This window comes from Hylobates moloch, unplaced genomic scaffold (assembly GCF_009828535.3).
Source record: "Hylobates moloch isolate HMO894 unplaced genomic scaffold, HMol_V3 SCAFFOLD_10, whole genome shotgun sequence".
Classification (NCBI taxonomy): Eukaryota; Metazoa; Chordata; class Mammalia; order Primates; family Hylobatidae; genus Hylobates; species Hylobates moloch.
The window spans coordinates 16,408,611-16,430,865 of NW_026652285.1; the positions used below are offsets into that span (position 1 = coordinate 16,408,611).

Sequence of the window (22,255 nt, forward strand, 5' to 3'; positions counted from 1 at the left end):
TCTGAGGTTCAGAAGGACCCCAACCCACACCGTAGGCGTTCCCCCAAGTAAAGTTAGGTAGCAAAAGCCTCCGGTATGAAGCCCCTTTTATTTGTGCCTCAGAATCAGTCTGGTGCCCCTGGCATCAGGGAAGGGGGTGGGAGAAAGTTTCTCTTTGTTCTTTTCTTCCATCCCTTTTTGTGTCCCTTCTGAGCCTCACTGGCTGAGCCGGGAAGGCCAGTCCCAGAGAGGCCCGGGACAAGGGTGTGCGGTGGGCCCCTGCCCCTGGCGGGGTCTGTGCTTCTCTGGTGGGTGAGGTGGGGCAGGGGAGAGCCGGGGGTTAGCACCATTGGATGAAAGGTTTTAGAGTCAGTCTCCGTGTGGGGGGCAAGTGGGATGTACAACCACAGAGGCTAGCAGCAGCTGGTGGGAAGGGGTGGGGGTGGCGCCAGGGCCCTGGGCGAGCCCTTTGTGTCCAGTCTACTCGGGTCTAGTGCTTACCCCAGCCCAGTATGCTCCCCACTCTCCGAGGCACCATGAGGGAGTCAGGGCTTGCACAGGCCAGGGGGCAACGTTGGACACACTCCCTGATCACAAAAAAAAAAAAAAAAAAAAAAAAAAAATGTGCCTTGGGGGATGGGACTCCAACTTCTGGCTGCTCAAGGAGAAGCTGGAACCACCCTGAGACCCAGGACGAGTGTGGGGGCTGGGGGAGCCGGGTACCCCGCTAAGTGCACTTGACGCTGAAATGCCGGGGTGGGGAGGGGCTGGGCCCTAGACGTGCTGGTTTGTGTCTGGGACAAAGCAGCGACACAGCACGCGGGGAGCTCAGCTGCCCCCCAGGAGTGAAGAGCAGAGATGCAAAGGCTTCAGGGGCAGTGTCCTGGAGTGGGGTTAGTGAACAGAAATGCGGACCGGCCAGAAGGAGCAAGGGATAGGGACAGCGCTCCTCTAAGGATTCATCTCCCCCCTCAGGACCGCCTGGTTCCACCCTAGGACAGGGCAGCTCTGAGCCCAGGGGAGCGGGTTGGGGAATCAGGATACAGCAAAGCAGGGGGACCAGGCCGTGCCAGTTGCCTCCAGGGCCCTGGCCTGGGAAGGTACCCCGCGGCCATGCCGAATCCCTCCCCGAACCGTGCCTGCTGCGCTGCTGCACCCGCCAGGCGGTGGCTCCAGTCTCCAGCCGCCCCTCTGCAGGCGCGCAGGCCGGGGTTTGTCTGGCTCCTGGCCCTGGGCGTGGCGCGCGTGGCGCAGGCGAGGGTCCCGGCAGGGGGCGCTACTGCTCGGTCAGTGAGAGCCTCAGGATGCGCTCCAGCTCCTCCTCCTCCTGGCGCGCGCGCCGCCGCCTCTCCTCCTGCTCCTGCGCCGACAGCTCCATCGCCAGCCGCAGCTGCTCGTCGTAGCTCCGGAACACATGGCCGCCGGAACCTGGCCCTGAGCTGGGCCGAGGGCTGGGCACTGACGCCGGGGGCGCAGGCTGGCGCTGCGGCGTGGGCGGGGCGCTCCTGGGGGTGGGGAAGGAATGTCGCGGGCTCCCGGGCGCACCCACCCACCGGCCGGGGCCAGGACACGGTGTGGAGGCTCCAGGGCGGCCCGCGGCCACCACCCTCTAGTGGAGGCGGTCAGTCCCGCGGAGTCCTGGCCCCCACCTGATCGTGGCGGAGCCCAGACCCTACCAAGTTCTCCCCGTCAATGCCTGGGGAGAGTCTGAACTCCGCGGTGAAGCCTCGATCCCTGACCCCTGCCTGCCGCCTCAGAGGCAGGAGTGGTGGCAGAAGCCATCCCGATACCAGGAGGGTCCCTGCCGAGGGCCCGCGGGTTCTCCGGCTGTGTCCTGGCTTAGGGGAGACAGGATCCTCTCCGGAGGATTCTCTCCGGCCCAGCGGGCACTGACCTGTCCTGTCGGCGACCCTCGTAGGACATGGGGTGGGTGCCTGGCTTGCTGTTGGTTAGCGCCTCCCAGATGGTGACCTGCGGGGAGGCGTGGGCGTTAGCCTTGGCGGCGCGGAGTCCCGTGGCCCCGCGCGCCCGCGGAGACGCACCTGGTCATACTCACTGCCCGCCTCAAGCAGGCTCTGCTGGATGGCGAATTGCAGCAGGTCGTCGTCGTCGTCCCGGGTCGCCGCCTCCCGCTGGCCGCCCATCACGCTGTAGCCACGCGGTGCCTCGAACAACGCCGGGGAGATCTCGCAGCCGCGGCAGGAGGCTGGGGGCGCGGGGGCTGGGTCAGGCACGGCCGGGCGCGCCCCGCCCACCTACCCCGGGGAGAGCCGAGGGGCAGGCGTTCTCGCGGCGAGGGGCCCTCACTCGTGGAGCTGGAGCTGCTGACGCTGGAGGAGTCGCTGCCTGGGGAAGGCGTCTCGCTGCTGGGGCTGCCTCGCACCGATGGCACCGGTTCGTCGCAGCCGTTGAGGTTCCCGAAGGTGATGCGGGCGTTGAGGATGTGGAAGATCGGGATTTCTGAGGATGAGGAAACCATCAGGCCCCACCACCCAGCCCCTCACACCTCAGCCTCAGCCCCACCCCGACCTCATCTAAACCCCGGTCTGCCCCCCACGGGCTCAGGAGAAATGGCGTGCGGTCTCACCAATCTTAACTGGGAAGCCAGGAGGCAGACGCAGGGTGATGAAGTCCCGGAGCTTGGCAAAAAGCGCATTGCTGACGGCCATGAGGTCAATGATGGGGGCCACCTGCTCACACAGGGACAGGGGATGCTCCTCACACAGCCACAGCTTGGCCTTGAACCTGCCCCCACCAGATCCCAAGGGGTAAGGGACACTGCAGGAAGCCATGGCCTCCCAGCATCTCCTGAAGCCCTGGCCCCCCACCCTCTCAGCACCGGCAGGGGCCTCACTTCTGTGTCTTGGTGGTCAGTTCCATGGGGCGGCCCATATCACGGTTGCCCAGCTCAAAGTTGGGGTTGAAGTATTCTTCTGCAGTGATGGCAGTGGGGTTGGCTTGGCTCAGAGTCTGAGTGATCAGGGTCTGTACCACATGGGGAGGGGCCCAGGAGCTCCCCTCAGTTCCTAATGCCAGGCCAGCTCATTTGTTGTCACAAGGCCCCCAAGCTGTCCCCTCTGCCAGTGTGGCGCTGACATGGCCTTGGGCATTGTGGAAAGGAGGTCCACATAGGCCATGCTAAGCAGGACGCCTCCCAAGCCTCCTCCTGAGCCACATCCACATCCCTCCACTTACGGGTACCCCTGCACACACTCACCCCATTTTGGGGGCCCCCATGCTGCTCAGCGATTCCCAGGAAGGACTGCAAAGGTGTCTTACAGCCTACAAGAAATGTGGTATCTCAGAGGACACTGCAGCTCCACACACACCTGGACACCTCATCAGAGGTGACAGCACCCAAGACCTAGGGAGGAGGCCGGTTCCTGGGGTGATGCCTGCTCACCCAACCACATACTCAGGCACCTTCACCTGAAGGGGACTGAGGGCTCCAAGGGCCAGGGGCCAGGGCCTCTGTGTGCACAGCTTAAAACAGTAAAAAGTAGGCCTAGAGGTCAGAAGCAACTTCCAAAAGTGCTCCTCTCCAGCTCGGTGACCCTGGACAGTACAACACCTGCCCCGGTAGGCACTGTGGTGTGTGCGTGTGCGTGTGTGTGTTCTGCTTCAGGCACTTCCACAGGCACCCAGGTGGGCATTGTGGGGTGTGCGTGTGCGTGTGTGTTTGCTTCAGGCACTTCCATAGGCATGATTTCATGTTGTTCCCCTGTGAGGTAGAAATTATGCTTTTTCACCTCGGACACGGTATCTGGTACCCAGAGAATCAGGTGTGGCATCAGTGGGCATACAGAATCTGTGGCAAGGTCCCCTGACTTTCTACCTAGGATATGTCCCACTAGACTAGAATGGCCAATAAATGGCATACATGGCATTTCTCTCCCCTCCCAAATTCAACACCAACATTAGTAATCACTTGCAGCATGCCTCTCCACTGAACCCAGATGAGTCCTTAGAATCTTCTTAGTACTCTAGGCAGCCACTACCCATCATTAGGGCTTGGCACCTGAATTGAAATCTATTGGCCTGAATAAAGCATCCAGGCTCTTGCTAGGATGCCAGTGGGAATACTGATGGAAGCACTGAAGTGGGTGCTGGTTCCCGCAGTCCTGCAACACCTCTCCCCATCCACCTCTGCCTCATTACCTTTGACCTTGCCCTTGTGCTGTTCTGAAAGATGCTCTGTCCGTGTCCGGGTGATGAGCTCCACGTTAGATGCCCCATACACCTGGGGACAGATGAAGAAAGGGCTCATAGGCAGTTCTGGTCTTAACCTGTGTCTTACACCTAAGGGTACTGGGAACACTCCCTGTAGCAAAGGGTCCTGTAGAGACTCTGCTCCAGGCCTTTGGGTAAGTAAATATATGAGGTCATTCATTCATTCATTCATTCACTTATTCATTCAACAAACATTTTTTGAGGCGCCTTTATGTGCCAGGCATTGAGGTGGGCATCAGGGATACAGTAAACAAGCCAAACATGATCCCTGCCCTCCTGAGACGTACAATAAGGAGACAATAAAATGGAGTTATAACAGCATGGTCCATGCACTGGTGGGGGTAGCACAGAGGCCTTCCCAGACTACAGAAGCAGGGGAGGCTTTCAGAGGAGATGTCACACACAAAACCCATGGCATTTGTTAGCTCCTGCTTTCATGTCGTGGGCAACACAGGGGTCCCAGAGTCATAGGCAGAGCCTTTTTTTTTTTTTTTTAGATGGAGTCTCACTCTGTTGCCCAGGCTGGAGTGCTGTGGCGGGGTCTCTGCGCACTGCAAGCTCCGCCTCCCAGTTTCAAGCGATTCTCCTGCCTCAGCCTTCTGAGTAGCTGGGATTACAGGCCCTGCTACCACACCCGGCTAATTTTTTGTATTTTTAGTAGAGACGGGGTTTCCCCATGTTAGCCAGGCTGGTCTCGAACTGACCTCAGGTGATCCGCTCACCTCGGCCTCCCAAAGCGCTGGGATTACAGGCGTGAGCCACCATGCCCGGCCAGGCAGTCTTTTTAGGGATAAAGGCCTGGCTCTAGGGTCAGGCCAGCCAGGATCTGAACCCCAGCTCTGCCACTTTACAGCTGTGTGACCTTGTGCAGGTCACAGAACCACTCTAAGCCTCTATTTCCTCATCATAAAATGGACTGATCATCCCTACTTCCTGGGGTCGTTGTGAAGACTAAATGGGATGCCAAGGAAAGGACTCAACAAACATGCGTAAAATGGGAATACTAATAGAACAGCACCTACCAGAAAGGGTTGCTGTGAGGAATAAATGTGTGTGTGCGTGTGCGTGTGCACGTGCCCTGTGTATACATCCATACATCCATATAAAACACCAGAGAAGTGCCTTGAACCCAAATATAAGTGCTCGACCATGCTGCATTGCTTCTGTACCTCCAGGGCTGGGGAAGGGAGGTCAGAATCCCCTGTACAGCTTGCTGTAGGCAAGAGTGCAGCTGGGCTGGCAGCTGGGAGCTGCAGCCTCACCTTAGCTTCATACCCATTCACCATCTCCGTCTTTTCACTGCGCCAGCCCAGGATGCCAGTCTTGTTCCTGGGGAAGCAGAGTGGTCCAGGTGAGTCAGGCACCCCACCAGGCTGGCTCAAGGGTGACCAAGGCCATGCCCACCCACCTCTCAAAGGAGATATTCTTGGTGTCAAGCTGCGTGGTGACGACGGGCGCGGTAAGCCGGCTCAGCACCTGTTCCTCGGTGGGCTGAGCGGCAGCCAGCAGCAGCTCCCGGTCCTGCCCAGCCAGTGCCAGAGTCTCTGTGTACACCACCCGGCGGTCGTGGTCAATCTCCATGACCACAGCGCTTGTGTCTGCCAGCCACGGAACAGCACAGGGGGATCAGGGGTGGCCTGGGGCTGCCTCCCATCGTCCCCACCCTGCCCCACTTCCTGCCTGCCTGACCTTGGCCCCTGAAGACAAAGCTGCGGTTCCCTCGCTGCCAGGTCATGTGGTCAAAGCCCAGGAGTGTGGTGTCTACCCTCAGGTTCTGGCCGCTCTTCCACACTTTGTAGGTGTCACTAGGGCAGATCTTGGACACCAGGGGCACTGGTGGAAGCGGAGGTTGGAGGTGGCTTTGACTGGTCTGGCCTACCCGGCCTGGGCCAGCTCAGGGCATGGGGTTTGGGATCCGTGTGGCCAGGAACAGGGCAGGGAACTGATGAGAGAGCAGCCTCTCCTCCGAAACCCCCTCCCTGGCCAGTGTAGACCATACTCATGCAGAAGAGCAACCTGAGGTTGGGATGGGCATGTTTCTGTCACCACTAAGTCCCTAGTGTCCACCATTTGTTAATTCATTCACTCACTCTTTCATCCATTCTTTCAACAAATATTTATGAAACACCTACTGAGTGTTCCAGCCACTGGGAATACAACAGTGAAAAAGACAGGACTCCTACCCTCTCAGAGCTTACCTTCTAACAAGGAGCAGCAGGTCATGAATACAGTAAGCAAATCATGACAGAGTGAAGAGAATAATAATGGAATCAAGACAGTATCTGGGGCAATCTGGAAAGGCCTAGCTGAGGCGGTGGCCCTGAGCTGAGCTAAGGGATGGAGGGAACCGCCAGAAGAGCTATGAGAACACATTCCAGGCAGGGGAGCAAGCACAGGACCTAAAGTGGGAGAGAGCCCAGAAGCGACCTGCTGCAGCCCGCTTACCCCAGCTAGTGAACTCCCATTTCATCTCCACGTAGAAGTCCTGGGCCTGGAGGACGAAGGGGAGAGAGGCTAAGTCTGCACTGGAGAAGGGCTCAAGGGCTCCCGTGGCGGCTGAGAGGCTGGGCCTCACCTTGCGAAGCTTCTCCAGGAGCACAGGGATGCCCGCCAGCCGCTTCACCACCCGCTGGTAGTCCCGGTACCGAAGCACCAGCTGCACCAGCTCCAGGTCCCGGGTACTCACAGCCTCCTGGAGCACTGGGGGAGGGGGAGGCAAGGTCACATGGCAGGACCCTTCAGCCAACCATAGGTCTATGATGCTGGGGAGGCCCCGGCTGTGGGACCGGGGTGAGCCAGGGCTGCCCACCTGTCCAGCCGCTGCGATTCTCCCTGCCCACGTCTGCGCCGTGCGCCAGGAGCACACGGGCACACTCAAGGTGCCCCAGCGTGGTGGCCAGGTGCAGGGGAGTCCGGCCACGGGGATCCAGCTGCTCAATGTCCACCTGGAGGAGGAGGAGGAGTGGAAGATATAGCCCCAGTCACGTCGGAGGCAGCCCTCCGGAGCCAGACAGCCCCGGAGCAGGCAGCAACCCCCACCCCCTGCTGGGGCTGCTCTGCCTCGCCAACCTCACAAGGCAATGGAAAGACAGATACTATGAGCTGGGGTCACGTGGATGGAAAGGGGCTTAGAAGACAGGACAGAAAGTGACTGTGGAAGAGGGAGGGCTTCCTCCCTTCCTGTCCACCAAGGGCCCCTGGCTGGGTCCTCTCCTCCAGGGCCCAATGGCCTGCCTGCCAAGAATAAGCCTGGGATTGAAGTGGGGTGGCAAAGAGGCTGTTGGCCAAGGAGCTCACCTGGGACCAGACCTACCCTAAGGGTCCCAGACCACCTTCAGGAAGGGCCACCAATTTCGATCACTGACATTATCACTGAGTGAGGTTTAACAAACGGTTACAGGCCGGGCGCGGTGGCTCACGCTTGTAATCCCAGCACTTTGGGAGGCCGAGGCGGGCGGATCACGAGGTCAGGAGATCGAGACCACGGTGAAACCCCGTCTCTACTAAAAATACAAAAAAAAAAATAGCCGGGCGTGGTGGCGGGCGCCTGTAGTCCCAGCTACTTGGAGGCTGAGGCAGGAGAATGGCGTGAACCCGGGAGGTGGAGCTTGCAGTGAGCCGAGATTGCGCCACTGCACTCCAGCCTGGGCGACAGCGAGACTCCGTCTCAAAAAAAAAAAAAAAAACACAACAAACGGTTACAGTAATACACAGACAGGAATGAAATAACAAGTTCATGGTATTAATACAATTTCACAACCATGTCCTGTGCTGCTGGGACACTATGCATTAAAATTTGTACAAATCCTATAATTTTGTGAATAACATGATTACATTGCATGAGATTTTTGTTGTGTGACAAAAGTGATAAAAGCTTTTTCTTGGGTTTTTTTTGTGTTTTTTTTTTTGAGACGGAGTCTTGCTCTGTTGGCTAGGCTGGATTACAATGTCATGATATCGGCTCACTGCAACCTCCATCTCCCAGGTTCAAGCGATTCTCCTGCCTCAGCCTCCCGAGTAGCTGGGATTACAGACATTCGCCATCACGTCTGGCTAATTTTTTGTATTTTTAGTAGAGATGGGTTTTCACCATGTTGGCCAGGCTAGTATTGAACTCCTGACCTCAGGTGATCCACCTGGCTTGGGCTCCCAAAGTTCTGGGATTACAGGTGTGAGCCACAGCGCCCAGACAAAAGGTTTTGTTTGTTTGTTTGTTTGTTTTTACTTGAGACAGGGTCCAGGCTGGTCTCAAACTCCTAGGCTTAAGCAATCCTCCTGTTTCAGCCTCCCAAGCAGCTGGGATTACAGGCCCCTGCACCTGGCTTAGAAAGCATGTTTGTTAAACATAAGTTTTGTCTGTTTGTTTGTTTGTTTTTTGAGACAGAGTCTCACTGTGTCACCCAGGCTAGAGTGCAGTGGTGCCATCTTGGTTCATTGCAACTTCCGCCTCCCAGGTTGAAGCAATTCTTGTGCCTCAGCCTCCTGAGTAGCTGGGATTACAGGCGAGTACCACTATGCCAGGCTAATTTTTGTATTTTTAGTAGAGACAGGGTTTTGATATGTTGCCCAGGCTGGTCTCCAACTCCTGACCTCAAGTGATTCGCCTGCCTTGGCCTCCCAAAGTGTTGGGATTACAGGCGTGAGCCACCATGCCCGGCCTTAAACATAAGTATTTAAATATATTTCAAGAGTCTAGGACTTCTAGTTAAGAACAGTGAACTGACAGGCCAGGAGTGGTGGCTCACGCCTGTAATCCCAGCACTTTGAGAGGCCAAGGCGGGCAGATCACCTGAGGTTGGGAGTTCGAGACCAGCCTGACCAACATGGAGAAACCCCATCCCTACTAAAAATACAAAATTAGCCAGGCATGGTGGCCCATGCCTGTAATCCCAGCTAATCAGGAGGCTGAGGCAAGAGAACTGCTTGAACCCGGGAGGCGGAGGTTGCAGTGAGCCGAGATCGTGCCATTGCACTCCAGCCTGGGCAACAAGAGCAAAACTCCATCTCAAAAAAAAAAAAGAACAGTGAACTGACCACATGCATGTAACTCCCTCCTCTTCTCTTCAAAACTTGATTAAAACACCAGTAAAAAGGCTTCTACTCCTACCATAATAAATGAAATGACTCGGCCAGGCGCGGTGGCTCACGCCTGTAATCCCAGCACTTTGGGAGGCCGAGGCGGGCGGATCACGAGGTCAGGAGATCGAGACCATCCTGGCCAACACAATGAAACCCCGTCTCTACCAAAAATACAAAAAATTAGCCGGGCGTGGTGGTGGGCGCCTGTAGTCCCAGGTACTCGGGAAGCTGAGGCAGGAGAATGGCTTGAACCCGGGAGGCGGAGCTTGCAGTGAGCCGAGATTGCGCCACTGCACTCCAGCCTGGGTGACAGAGCGAGACTCCATCTCAAAAATAAATAAATAAATAAATAAATAAATAAAAATAAAAATAAGTGAAATGACTGCCACCATAAACAATGAGAAAATTATTGCGCAAAATACATGAAGGCTGGGCACAGTAGCTCACCCCTGTAATCCCAGCACTTTGGGAGGCAAAGGTTGGCGGATTGCTTGAGCCCAGGAGTTAGAGATCAGCCTGGGCAACATGGCAAAACCCCATCTCTACAAAAAATACAACAGAATTAGCCGGGTATGATGGCCTGTGCCTGTAGTCCCAGCTACTCGGAGGCCGAGGTGGGAGGATCACTTAAGCCTGGGAGGTTGAGGCTGCAGTGAAGTATCATCATACCGCTGCACTCCAGGCTGGGCAACACAGTGAGACCCTGTCTCAAATATATATATACATATGTGTGTGTGTGTATATATATGTATATATATAAGTGTTTGTATATAATGTGTGTGTGTATATATATTTCTCTATATAGAAAACATATGTAAAGAGAAACAGCTGTTTTTAGAAGTCCAGAATTGTGATCCCTGAAGTAAGGAAAATGAACAAGGTGAGCTCTGTAACATCCCTGGATTTCTGCCTGGAGGAACATTCCAGACTGTAATTCAAGGAGGGGAAGCCCGAGCAGAGCATGGTGCTCTTCCTGAGAAGATGGAGACAGGATTCAGGGAAACCAAGGTACTAAAGGTTGCAGCAGAGCACAGTTCTGGAAAGGAGTAAACTACTCAAAAAACTCCAGAAATCTGCAGAGGGGTCTCTTCAAGTCTTCCTGAATACTAAACTTCACATGTATATAGTGAAACTCAGTAAGGCCACACAAAAAGGAGCAATACAATGGTAAATTCTCAGAGCTCACCAACGGCAGGGAGATAATCAAGCTCCAGCCTCCCAGAGTGGAGATGCGTATTTAATCAGACCCCAGAAGGGTCATGCCTTAGTAGTACAGCTAAATTATCCCTAGAGAAAAGGCTCACCTAGACCAACCCTAACAAATTAAAAATTAGCCTCAGGCCGGGTGCAGTGGCTCATGCCTGTAATCTCAGCACTTTGGGAGGCGGAGGCGGGCAGATCACCTGAGGTCAGGAGTTCAAGACCAGCCTGGCCAAAATGGTGAAACCACATCTCTACTAAAAATACAAAAAATTAGCCGGGCGTGGTGATGGGTGCCTGTAATCCCAGCTACTCAGGAGGCTGAGGCACGAGAATCACTTGAACCCAGGAGGCGGAGGTTGCAGTGAGCCAAGACTGCACCACTGCACTCTGGCCTGGGTGACAGCGCAAGACTCCATCTCAAAAAAAAAAAAAAAAAAAGAAAAGAAAAGAAAAGAAAAAGCAAAATAAAAATTAGCATCAAAGGCTGGGCACAGTGGCTCACACCTCTAATCCCAGCACTTTGGGAGGCTGAGGCAGGCAGATCACTTGAGCCTAGGAGTTCAAGACCAGCCCGGGCAACATAGCAAAGCCCCATGTCTACAAAAAATTAGCCAGGTATGGTAGCATGTGCCTGTAGCCTCAGCTACTCAATGACTGACAGAAGGATCCCTTAAGCCCAGGAGGATGAGGCTGCAATGAGCTGAGATTGCCCCACTGCACTCAAGCCTGGGTGACAGAGCAAGACTCTGTCTCAAAAAAAAAAAAAAAAAAAGCCTTGAAAAGGTCAAACTGATTTGCAAGTAATTTACCTAGTCTGCCTGAACAAAGCCCAACACTCTTTAAAGGACAGTAACAAATCCAGATGCTTAACATCATATTTACAATGTCTAACATTCAGTTAAAAATTACTAGATATGCCAAAAAGCAGGAAAATATAACTTATAGGCGGGGCGCGGTGGCTCACGTGAGCCTGTAATCCCAGCACTTTGGGAGGCTAAGGTGGGTGGATCATGAGGTTAGGAGATTGAGCTTGCAGTGAGCCGAGATGGCGCCACTGCACTCCAGCCTGGGCAACAGAGCGAGACTCCATCTCAAAAAAAAAAGAAAATATAACCTATAATCAGGAGAAAAATAATTTCATAGAAACAAGACTCAGAAGTGATAAAGATGATAGATGGCTCAATATACTCAAGAGTTTAAAGAAAAACATGAAAAAGATGTTCATGAGGAGAGGAATGAGAGGTACAAAAAAGAACCCAGTGGACCATCTAAAGATAACAAGTACAGTAACTGAAATGAAAAATTCACTGAATGGAAATAACAGCAGATTAGATACTGCACAATTTAAAAATCAGTGAATTTGAAGACAGCAATAGAACTTTCCAAACTGAAGCACAGAGGAGAAAAATAGTACTGAAAAATAAAGTTGCCTGGGCTTCTATAGTCCCAGCACTTTTGGAAGCCAAGGCACGAGGCTGGCTTGAGTTCAGGAGTTTAAGACCAGCCCGGGCAATATAGCAATACCCTGTCTCTACAAAAAAAAGAAAAACAAAAAACAACTTTTACATTAGCTGGGCATGATGGCAAGCAGCTGTAGTCCCAGCTCTTCTGGAAGCTGAGACAGGAGGATCCCTTGAGCCCAGGAGTTCGAGGCTGCAGTGAGCTATGATCATGCCACTGCACTCCAGCCTGGGCAATAGAGCAAGACTCTGTCTCTATGGAGCCTCATAATCTGTAAGACATTATCGAGCATTCTAACATATATGTATTGGAATCCCAAAGGATAGAATAAAGAAGTAGGACAAATAAGACAAATTTAGAGATATAGGCCGGGTGTGGTGGCTCACACCTGTAATCCCCGTACTTTGGGAGGCCGAGGCGGGTGGATCACAACATCGGAAGTTTGAGACCAGCCTGGCCAATATGGTGAAACCCCGTTTCTACTAAAAATACGAAAATTAGCCAGGCGTGGTGGTGGGCACCTGTAGTCCCAGCTACTCGGGGGCTGAGGCAAGAGAATCGCTTGAACCCGGGAAGGGGAGGTTGCAATGAGCCGAGATTGTGCCACTGCACTCCAGCTTGGGTGACAGAGGGAGACTCCGTCTCAAAATAAATAAATAAATAATAAAAGAAAGAAAGAATGTCCAAAATTTTTCCAAACTTGATAAAAACTACTATGGTGGGTTGAAGAATGGTGCCCCTCCTAAGACATGTCCACATCACATTCTGACCCTCACAGCCTATGAATGAGATCTTATTTGAAAAAAGGGTCTTTGCAGACATAATTAAGTTAAGGGTCTCAAGATGAAATAATCCTGGATCACCCAGGGGGCCCTAAATCCAATGACAGGTGTCTTTCTAAGACACTCAGAGAGGTGGGAAGGCCATGTGAAGACGGAGGCAGAGACTAGAGTTCGGCAGCCACAAGCCAAGAGGGTTGTGGCCCAGTCACCAGAATCTGAAAGAGACAAGGCAGGACTCTTCCCTAGAGACTTTGGCGAGACTGCCACCTTGCCAACATCTTAAATTTGTATTTATGTCTCCCAAACTGTGAAAGAATAATTTTTTTTTTTTTTTTGAGATAGAGTCTCACTCTGTCGCCCAGGCTGGAGTGCAGTGGCGTGATCTCGGCTCACTGCAAGCTCCACTGCCCAGGTTCACGACATTCTCCTGCCTCAGTCTCCCAAGTAGCTGGGACTACAGGCGCCTGCCACCACACCCGGCTAATTTTTTGTATTTTTAGTAGAGACTGGGTTTCACCATGTTAGCCAGGATGGTCTCGATCTCCTGACCTCGTGACCCACCCGCCTCGGCCTCCCAAAGTGCTGGGATTACAGGCGTGAGCCACCGCGCCCGGCCAAATATTTGTTGTTTTAGCCCACGTAGTTTGTGGTAATTTGTTGTGGAAACTAATACCAAGATAAAGCCAAGAACCAAGAAATTTAATGAACCCCAAGTAAGACAAACACGAAGTAAACTATACCAAGGTTCATCATAATCAAACGCTGAAAACTAGTGGTAAAAAGAAAATCCTAAAAGCATTCAAAGAAATGAGGTCCATTATGTATGGAAGAACAAATACAGGAAATACTACATTCTTCTCATCAGAAACTATGCAAGCCAGGAAACAATATAATGAAATATTTAAAGTGCTGGGGGAAAAAAACAAAAACAAAAACTTTCACCCTAGAATTCTTTTTTTTTTTCTCTAATCCAGTATGACTGGTATTGACCTAGAATTCTATACCCAGTGAAAATATTCTTCAAAAATGAAGAAGAAATAAATATGTTGGCAGACAAACAAATACTAAGAGAATTTATTGCCAGATGTGCAGGAAATGTTAAAGGGAGTTCTTCAGGTGGAAAGAAAATGATCCCAGATGGAAACTTGAATCTGTACAAAGGACTGAAGAGTGCCAAAAAATGTTAAATGTATAAGAATGTCAGGAGGCCAGGCACAGCGGCTCATGCCTGTAATCCCAGCACTTTGGGAGGCCGAGGCGGGCAGGTCACCAGAGGTCAGGAGTTTGGACCAGCCTGGCCAACATGGTGAAACCTCATCTCTACTAAAAATGCAAAAATTAGCTGGGCGTGGTGGGGGATTCCTATAATCCCAGCTAATAGGGAGGCTGAGGCACAAGAATCGCTTGAACCTGGGAGGTGGAGGTTGCAGTGAACAGAGATCACACCACTGCACTCCAGCCTGGGTGACAGAGAGAGACTCTGTCTCAAAAAAAAAAAAAAAAGAATGTCAGGCTGAGCGCAGTGGCTCATGCCTGTAAGCTTTGGGAGGCCGAGGTGGGCAGATCACTTGAGCCCAGGAGTTTGAAACCAGCGTGGGCAATGTGGTGAAACTGTGTTCTACAAAAAAATACTAAAATTAGCCAGGCGTGGTGGTGCATGCCTATCGTCCCAGCTACTGGGAGGCTGAGGTGGGAGGATCCCTTGAGCCAGGGAGCCAGAGGTTGCAGTGAGCAAAGATCACGCCACTGCACTCCAGCCTAGGCAACAAAGCCAGACCCTGTCTCAAAAAAAAAAAAAAAAAAAAAGTCAATAAAATATTTAAAACCCACAAGAATAAAGAGAAGAGATGTCAGCAGATGAGAAACTTCAACACAACTTTAGAACATGGAAAGTGGCTGGGGCCTCACAACTGACTTAGGGGAGCAGAGGAAGCTGAAACTAAAGCAGCCACAGAGGGAAACGTCCGCAGAAGGAGCAAGCCAGGTGACCCCCAGCCCCCCTGAAAGGTGTAGGTAGGACCTGCAGGCAGTGGGGACGGCAGAGGTGGAGGTGAAGCTAGAGCTGAGTGCAGGGAAGCTGGTTACAATTCAGGACCCCCTGGTCCCCTTCCCAGCCTCATTAAGCTGGGAGATGCCCCCCTTCCTCACCACAGGACACCAGGGGTTTATTCTCTGTAGAAATTGGGCATGAGATGCTCTGGACTCAGGAGCATTGGCCACAGCAGAGGATGAGGCATGGTGCTGAAAGCCAGTGATCCGTGAAACCCCAGCCCCTTCCCTACCTGGGTCCTGAACCACTGGCAGCCAGGCCACACCACCACCACCCTATCTACCCCAGTAGGAAGTTGTCCCAAAGACCTCAGAATACAGACATCTGGTGACCCTACAATGAACAGGCCAGCCTGCCACCTGATCACTTTACAGTAGCACCCACACATCCCTGAGCTCCACAGCCCCATTATTAAATATGACCCAACAGCCAGGAGAAACTGGACACTTGATGAAAGCTTCCCATGTGAAATAAACCAAAATATACAAATTAGATGCTAAGGTGGCCGGGCCCGGTGGCTCATGCCTGTAATCCCAGCTCTCTGGGAGACTGAGGCGGGCGGATCACGAGGTCAGGAGATCAAGACCAGGTGAAACCCCGTCTCTACTAAAAATACAAAAAATTAGCCGGGCGTGGTGGCGGGCGCCTGTAGTCCCAGCTACTCCGAGAGGCTGAGGCAGGAGAATGGCGTGAACCCGGGAGGCGGAGCTTGCAGTGAGCCGAGATTGCGCCACTGCACTCCAGCCTGGGTGACGGAGTCTCGCTCTGTCACCCAGGCTGGAGTGCAGTGGCGCAATCTCGGCTCACTGCAAGCTCCGCCTCCCGGGTGACAGAGCGAGACTCCGTCTCAAAAAAAAAAAAAAAAAAAGAAGATCATTGAATTCACGAAACAAAATGGGACAGCCTGACTTTCCATGACGTCTCCTGCCCTTTCTCGTGCCTTCTTCATTCTGGAAGTGACTTTCTTAACTTTTCCTTGTTTTCTGCATTCCTGGACAGCTGCACCTGCCCCCGTAAATGGTAAACATCGCCTGAATTTACTTCATTTTCAGGTGGAAAAAAAAACAACTTTGAAACTGTCTTCATCTCTTCTTTTTCCCGCACCCTCCACATCTAACCCATCAGAAAAACTTGTAGGCTCTGCCTTCGAAACAGACCTAGAAGCCTCCCAGTTTCCACTACCTTGCAGCTGTTGCCACCCCATCTCTCACTGGCAGCCCCCCACTGTCTCTTTGCTGCTCCCCGGGTTCCCAGGCTCTATTGTCCACTTCACCTATGGCAGCTCAAGTCACCCTGTGAAGTGTTACTCAGGTCCTGACACTCTTTAGTTCAAAATCTTCGCCGGGCGCGGTGGCACACGCTTGTAATCCCAGCACTTTGGGAGGCCGAGGCAGGCGGAGCATGAGGTCAGGAGATCGAGACCACGGTGAAACCCCGTCTCTACTAAAAATACAAAAAATTAGCCAGGCGTGGTGGCGGGCGCCTGTAGTCCCAGCTACTGGGAGAGGCTGAGGCAGGAGAATGGCGTGAACTCGGGAGGCGGAGCTTGCAGTGAGCCGAGATTGCGCCACTGCACTCCAGCCTGGGCGACAGAGCGAGACTCCGTCTCAAAAAAAAAAAAATCTTTCAGTGGCTTTCCATCGTAGTTAGCAGGGAATCCAATGGCCCCAGACTTCTCTTTGAACTCATTTGTTCCACCCTTCGCCAACGGCCTTCCCTGGAACGTTCTCTAGGATCCTCCAGAGAGCCCCAAAGCTTTCTCCCTCCCTTCACTCAGGCTGCTGCTCAAATATCACCTCCTTAGAAAAGCCTGCCCTGACAGCCCATCTGAGGTGACAGCCACTATGGCTCTATCCACTGCCCATCCAAGTGCCTGTTTAGCACTTCCTGCACCTCGAACAGAAGCCCCATCAGCCAGGTCCCCTGCTTTGTTCACTGCTGGTTCCCCATTCCCCAGGCAGCACCTGGCACATAAATATTTGCTAGACAAATGCACAGAGTACTAGGCTGAGGGGGCACAAGCAGGGGAAGGTAATTAACCAAGAAATCATTGCAGAAGTATAGGGTTTATGCCGGGGGGCTCACGTCTGTAATCCCAGCACTTTGGGAGGCCAAAGTAGGCGGATCACTTGAGCTCAGGAGTTCGAGACCAGCCCGAGCAACATGGCAAGACCCCATCTCTACAAAAAATATACAAAAATTAGCCAGGCATGGTGGCACCACCTGTAGTCCTAGCTCCTTGGGAGGCTGAGGTAGGAGGATCACCTGAGCCTGGGAAGCAGAGCCTGCGCTGAGCTGTGATCACACTACTGCACTCCAGCCTGGGTGACAGAGTGAGACCCTGTCTCATTAAAAAAGAAAAAAAAAAAGAAGAAAGAAAGAGAGAGGGAGGGAGGGAGAGAAGGAACGAAGGAAGGGAAGGAGGGAGGGAGGGAGGGAGGGAAGGAGAAGGGGAGGGGGGGGAGGAGAAGGAACTATATTGTTTATAATTAGGGAGGTAAATGACAGAAGGAGTCCAGAGCGCTGGGGAGGTGGCAGAGGAGGTGGGAGAGGTGGAGCAAGGAGCAACGCTTTTCATTCTTTTCATTATGCATCTTCCAGCAACAGTTAAATATTTTAAAGCATGACCATGAACTCCATTGTCAAAAATGAAACATTTTAAATAATTTAAGATTATTTATATAATTTTTATAGCCTTGTCCTGGAATTTCTTCATTTTTCAATATACTGGGAGCCTCAAAAAAACCAGTGGGCCTGGCCCCTGTTGGCCTCTGAGCTGTGGCCCCCCACAGAGAAGGGGAGCACTGTTTACTCTTGTCCAATCCTGGTTGGGCTGGACTCCGGGGCTTGCAACCTGGGTGGGGTCCTGAGTCCTGCAGGGGGAGTAGGAGAGGGCCACAGCGCCCGAGCTGACTGGGGAAGTGCTGAGCAATCCAGGCCTCCCGGCCCTGCCCCAGATGCCGCAGCCGCAGCTGCTGCAGCTAATAAGGCCCTGGGGAGCTGGCAGGGCCCCTGCCTGGCCTCAGGGCTCCAGATGCTGTCTCCGCCTCCCCCTCAGGTGCCTCAGCTCCAGGCTCCAGAGAGAGGCTGGCACTCCCTTGCAAGCAGGGTGCCCCTCCCCATCCCCACACCTCAGGAGCGCTCCCCAGCACACCTCCCCAGGGAGGCCTGGATGGCTCAGCACCCCATACACCCCATGCAGAACCCCATACGCTCAGCCAAGCCCCAGAGCAGCTCTCCCTACAAGCCCAGAGTGCCGCCTGCAGTGTAACTGGCACTTGCCCTGGGCCCAGGTAGGAGAATTCATTAATCTCCTCAGCAGAGGCCTCTAGCTATTTAATTGCTGGAATGAAAAGGTTTCCCAAGAAACCCAACACCCAGCCCTCCCCACCAAGAGAATGGAGATTCCTTATCCCAGCAGGCCTCAGCTGCAGTCAAAAGCTGGGGCCTTTGGAGTTTTGTAGCTGGGGCTCCCTGGGCAGAGAGCCTCCTTGCCTCCACTCGGGCACACACACCACACTCTAGTACACATAGGTACCACACAGATACACACTCGTACGCTCATAGGTACTCACATGTGCCCTTAAGTGTACAAGCACATGCATGCCCAGCTGCCTTCTGGCCCTGCAGGAGTCCACTCCTGTGTAACGTGTGTGCACGCTGCCAGCATATTTGCACAGGAACACCCCTCACACCCACGTGCACTAGCAGGGTACTTTCCAAACTCCTTTAGCACGAGCAGAATCCTTTTGTTAAGGGAAGTAAGAAAAGCATACACCTAATGTATGGACTAAACATGGTGCTTTCGAGGTAGGTGAGGGACGCAGAGCCTGTGCTCTAGGTGGTGCCTGCTCAGCCCCTTCCCCAGCCCACGGGGAGGAAGGCAGGAGTCTGGTGTGGTTGTTGCTTGACCTCTCCTGCCCAACGCGGGGTGCAGGGGCAGGTCTGCCTGAGCTCATTCAAGGGGAGGGAGGCAGGATGCATCCTCAAGCTGCGTAGGAGGCCATGGGCTGTGGGGACCGTACCCTGGACTTCTCCCTCCATGTCACCCCTCCCATCCTGCCCTTGCAGCCCCTCCCCCTCATCCCAGAACACATTGATTTTTGGTTTCTGGGGTTTGCGGCTCCCTCTCCCGAGCTTCCTAGCTTACCAGCTGTGGTGATGCCCCACATCCAGGACTGCCCACTGTAGGCAAAGGGAGGGGTCTGAGGTGCTCCCTGCACATCCTAGGCCCCACAACCCATCTCCCCTGCCTCTAGGTCAGAAGGGTGAACAGGGAAAGCAGGAAGCAAGCCCATGGTGGAGAACGCCCCAGGGAGAAGGAAAATGTTTTTCTGGGACCACAATCTGCCCACTTCAGGGTTCTGGTTGCCAGGGGCAGAGTCCTGCTCCCCAGGCCCGGCCCACACATGTCCCTCCCACGGGAACCACACAGGCTAACCCTTCCCCAGGGAACACCAGGAACTCGTGACTCCAGAACCAGGGCCATGCCCAGCTGGCCATGCCAGGCAAGGCGGAACTGGCACATTCCCTGGCCTACAACCCCCCCCCCCCCCCCCCCGATCTGGCAGGGAACATGCATAGCGGCAAGCAGGGCACTGCGCCGGCATCACAGCACTGCTGGGTGCCCCTTCCCTTCACCAGGCACCTCCTATCTGCCCACCACTCCCTGCTTCCAGCCTCCAGCAGAGCAATTAGGGGCTGAGCAAAGCCCATTAACCTGCTCTGAAGGTGGCCATACTGGCCCCCTCCTCAGCCAGCTGCACTGCCAAGCCTGCCCACGGAGGGCCTCTGCGGGTCTTTCTTGGAGTGAAGAAGAGGCGGCTATGCCAAGCCAAGACCAGGGAAACCCGGCTCCTGAGTGCTTGAGGAAAGCCAAGCTGTTTCTCTGGCCGCTGGTACCAGGGGGACTAGAGGCCAGGGACCCCTGGCTGGGATGCCAGGGTTCCACAGTGCTTTTCTCATGATGTTAGATGGCTGTCCCCAGGTCCCCCTTGCAGAAAACAGAGCCTGGTGCCCTGGGGAGTAGGCAGCGTACATCTGGATACAAGCCTCACTCTGGGCCGGTCCTCGAGAGGGGAGACAGCTAGGGAACTCTCCCACCCACACTGAGTGGCATTCCTCTTTTTGGCACACCCGAGGGAAGGAGAGGACTGGCCTGGCTCCTCTGTGGTTGAACAAGGGTTAACCTCCACCATTGCCCTATATTCCCCCTGGCCTGGATCCAGGGCAGGCAGTGTCCATTTCAAGGAGACATTAACTCACTGGGGCAGGGGTAGGGGTGAACCTGGGACCTTGTTTCTGAGGCAGCCAGAGGGGTGGGAGAGAGAAACAGATGAGCAGCCCCCAACACCTCTACCTGCAGCGGCTCCGATGCCCCCCAACCCAACCTTACCCCAGCAAGATGGCCACCCACTCCGGGACTATCAGCAGAGAGGCCTGCTGGAGAAGTCTTTTCTCCTAGGGCATTCTGCCTTTCTCCAGTCTCTGCAGTAAAAGGACCACCCACCCTCAGGCAAGGGAGTGGGACTGAGGCATTCTGGAGATTCAGCCTTCTGCCTAGTGATCCTTGGACCCCTGGGAAGTTCTTCCCACATGAGGCTTGTCTTCTTTTGCTTTCAGGGAAGGAAAGCAGAGAAGAGCCAGCAGAGGCTGGCTGGCCATGTCTTAGCACTTTGCACGTCACCCTGGAATTCCCTGTTCACACTTGCTTCACCAGAACAGAGACTCCTTGAAGGCAGGGGCTGGTGCCCTGTTTGTTCATCTGTTTCCCGGGGGAACTGTGACCCACTTTCTTTAACAGGCCTCTCGTGGCTGCAGAGCACTGCCTTTATGATAGATAAAGAGAGACAGGGTCTGAGGAGTTCAGTCTGAGGAGAAACTTGGAGAGTGCTGGCGTAGGCACAGGTAACACGAAGTGGCCACCCAGACCGGCCCAGAGGCTTGCAGGCACAGGTCACTCGGATATTTACAGGGACTGCCATGCAGAGCTGGATACCATGCAGGCCTGGGGGCTGGCTCAGCATGGGACTTCAGAGACACATCCTGACCCCCAGCCTGCTGAGTCTGATGGCCTGCCCTCCACCTCCATGCTTCCCTTGGCGATTGCACAGCTCCTCAGACTGAACTTCTCGTGACTCAATAAGCAGCCCTCAGAAGGTAAATTCCCACAGCGGGCAACTGTGCTAACCACCCCCAGCCCATGGCCCCAAGGTCTCAGACCCAGACCAAAACTGGGGTTCTCAGCATGCAGCAAGCCATGGGGCCCGGGCCCAGCTCTGGCTCTTGCAGCCCACCCTGGAGGCTGGAGGGGGGGTCAGCTCTGCCATGAGTGCCTACCTGTGGCCTGGGTGCCAAGGGCAGAAGTGGCAATCTGTGACCTGTGCCTGCCTTTGTTCTGAAGCATGGCCAGAAGACATCCCCCCTTCCTCTGTTTTCTGGAGACCACTGCCCAGCCCAAAGCTGGTGACCCACGTGGCCTTACTGACCAGCAGAAACCAGGGAGCCCACCTGGTGTGCAGAACCTCAAGTCCTTCCAGCAGCCAGGGCCCCCCAGCTTCCTCTGCGCCTAGAAGCCAGGCCCCAGCACCAGAGGGCAGGAGAGCGCTTTTCAGCACCTGGACAAGGCCCTTGGGGCCTCCCAAGAGGGTCTTTCTCCACTCCCCGTTCCTGAGCTGGGGCTGGGGTCTGAGGGATCCAAGGATCTGCCCAGTTTGAGAGCTAAAAGAGAAAGCGCTCACCGTTGGGGAAAGGGCGCTGGGTGGGGCTGGGGTGCCTGGGAGTGTGACACAGCCTCTTCTCCATTCTTGACCTATGGCCCCCTCCCCACGCAAGCCTTTCCCACCTCCGCACCCTCACTCGGGAGGTGTCACCGCTCAACTGGCTGGGGCGGACTCTCCCACCACATGGAACACCGACTCAGCCCGCAGCCCCTCCCTGCAGCCCTCACTGCCCCGGCGGAGGAGGGGCACAGCGGCCTCCACCCTCATCTAGGAGAGTCCGAAACACTTGTGGTCCCGCCCGTCCCGGCCGGAGGGGGCGGGCAGGGCCCGCTCCCATCACCTTTTCTCGGTCAACAAGCACAAAAGCCGCGGCCGCAAACAAAGACGCGCCGCAAACTCGCCGGGGAGGCGGGACAGCCCTCGCCGCACCCCCTCCCCAGGCCGGACGGGCGTGCCCGGCCGCGGGGTCCCTGCGGCGCCCCGAAGGCGCTCCTACCTGGCCGGCGCGGACCTCCTTCTCCAGCTCGCGGTGGCGGTTGTGCCACACGAGGTAGTGCAGCGGGTACTTGCCCTCGGGCCCCTTCCTGGTGGAGGCGTTGGCGGGGATCATCGCCCGCTCCTCATGCCGGGGCCGCGGCGCCCGGCCGGGGAGGAGGGACGGCGCCGGAGCCGGGGCCCGGGGCCGCGGGGCGGGGGGCCGGCGCTGTCTGCTCGCGGGGCTGCGGCTCGGGCATGTGCGAGCGGCGGCG

General features: G+C 54.7%; 1 protein-coding gene across 2 annotated transcripts; it reads right to left on the reverse strand.

Moving 5' to 3' along the window:
• Window positions 1-69: 69 nt before the first annotated feature.
• On the reverse strand, window positions 70-22,255 carry ANKRD13B (ankyrin repeat domain 13B). 2 transcript variants are annotated; one of them, XM_032163116.2, is made up of 15 exons: window positions 22,003-22,255; window positions 7,019-7,154; window positions 6,785-6,909; window positions 6,655-6,700; window positions 5,899-6,042; window positions 5,618-5,807; window positions 5,472-5,538; window positions 4,138-4,219; window positions 3,197-3,261; window positions 2,834-2,964; window positions 2,567-2,724; window positions 2,287-2,439; window positions 2,022-2,185; window positions 1,874-1,950; window positions 70-1,484 (listed from the first exon to the last, which is right to left on the reverse strand). In XM_032163116.2, the coding sequence occupies exons 1-15, from the start codon at window positions 22,114-22,116 to the stop codon at window positions 1,256-1,258; spliced, it is 1,881 nt and encodes a 626-aa protein (XP_032019007.1). In that variant the 5' UTR covers window positions 22,117-22,255; the 3' UTR covers window positions 70-1,255. The 2 variants fall into 2 exon arrangements, with proteins under 2 accessions (XP_032019007.1, XP_032019006.1); XM_032163115.2 differs by having other exon boundaries at window positions 1,112-1,484; window positions 2,567-2,757; window positions 22,003-22,247.

What these genes read in the sequence shown, in the direction of transcription:
- ANKRD13B (XM_032163115.2), bottom strand. Translation starts at nt 22,116, where the DNA reads ATGATCCCCGCCAACGCCTCCACCAGGAAGGGGCCCGAGGGCAAGTAC. An exon ending in TCCTGGAGAAGCTTCGCAAG is followed by an intron (nt 6,701 to 6,784) that starts GTGAGGCCCAGC and finishes TTCGTCCTCCAG; the next exon opens with GCCCAGGACTTCTACGTGGA. An exon ending in ATGGGGGCCCCCAAAATGGG is followed by an intron (nt 2,965 to 3,196) that starts GTGAGTGTGTGC and finishes CATGTGGTACAG; the next exon opens with ACCCTGATCACTCAGACTCT.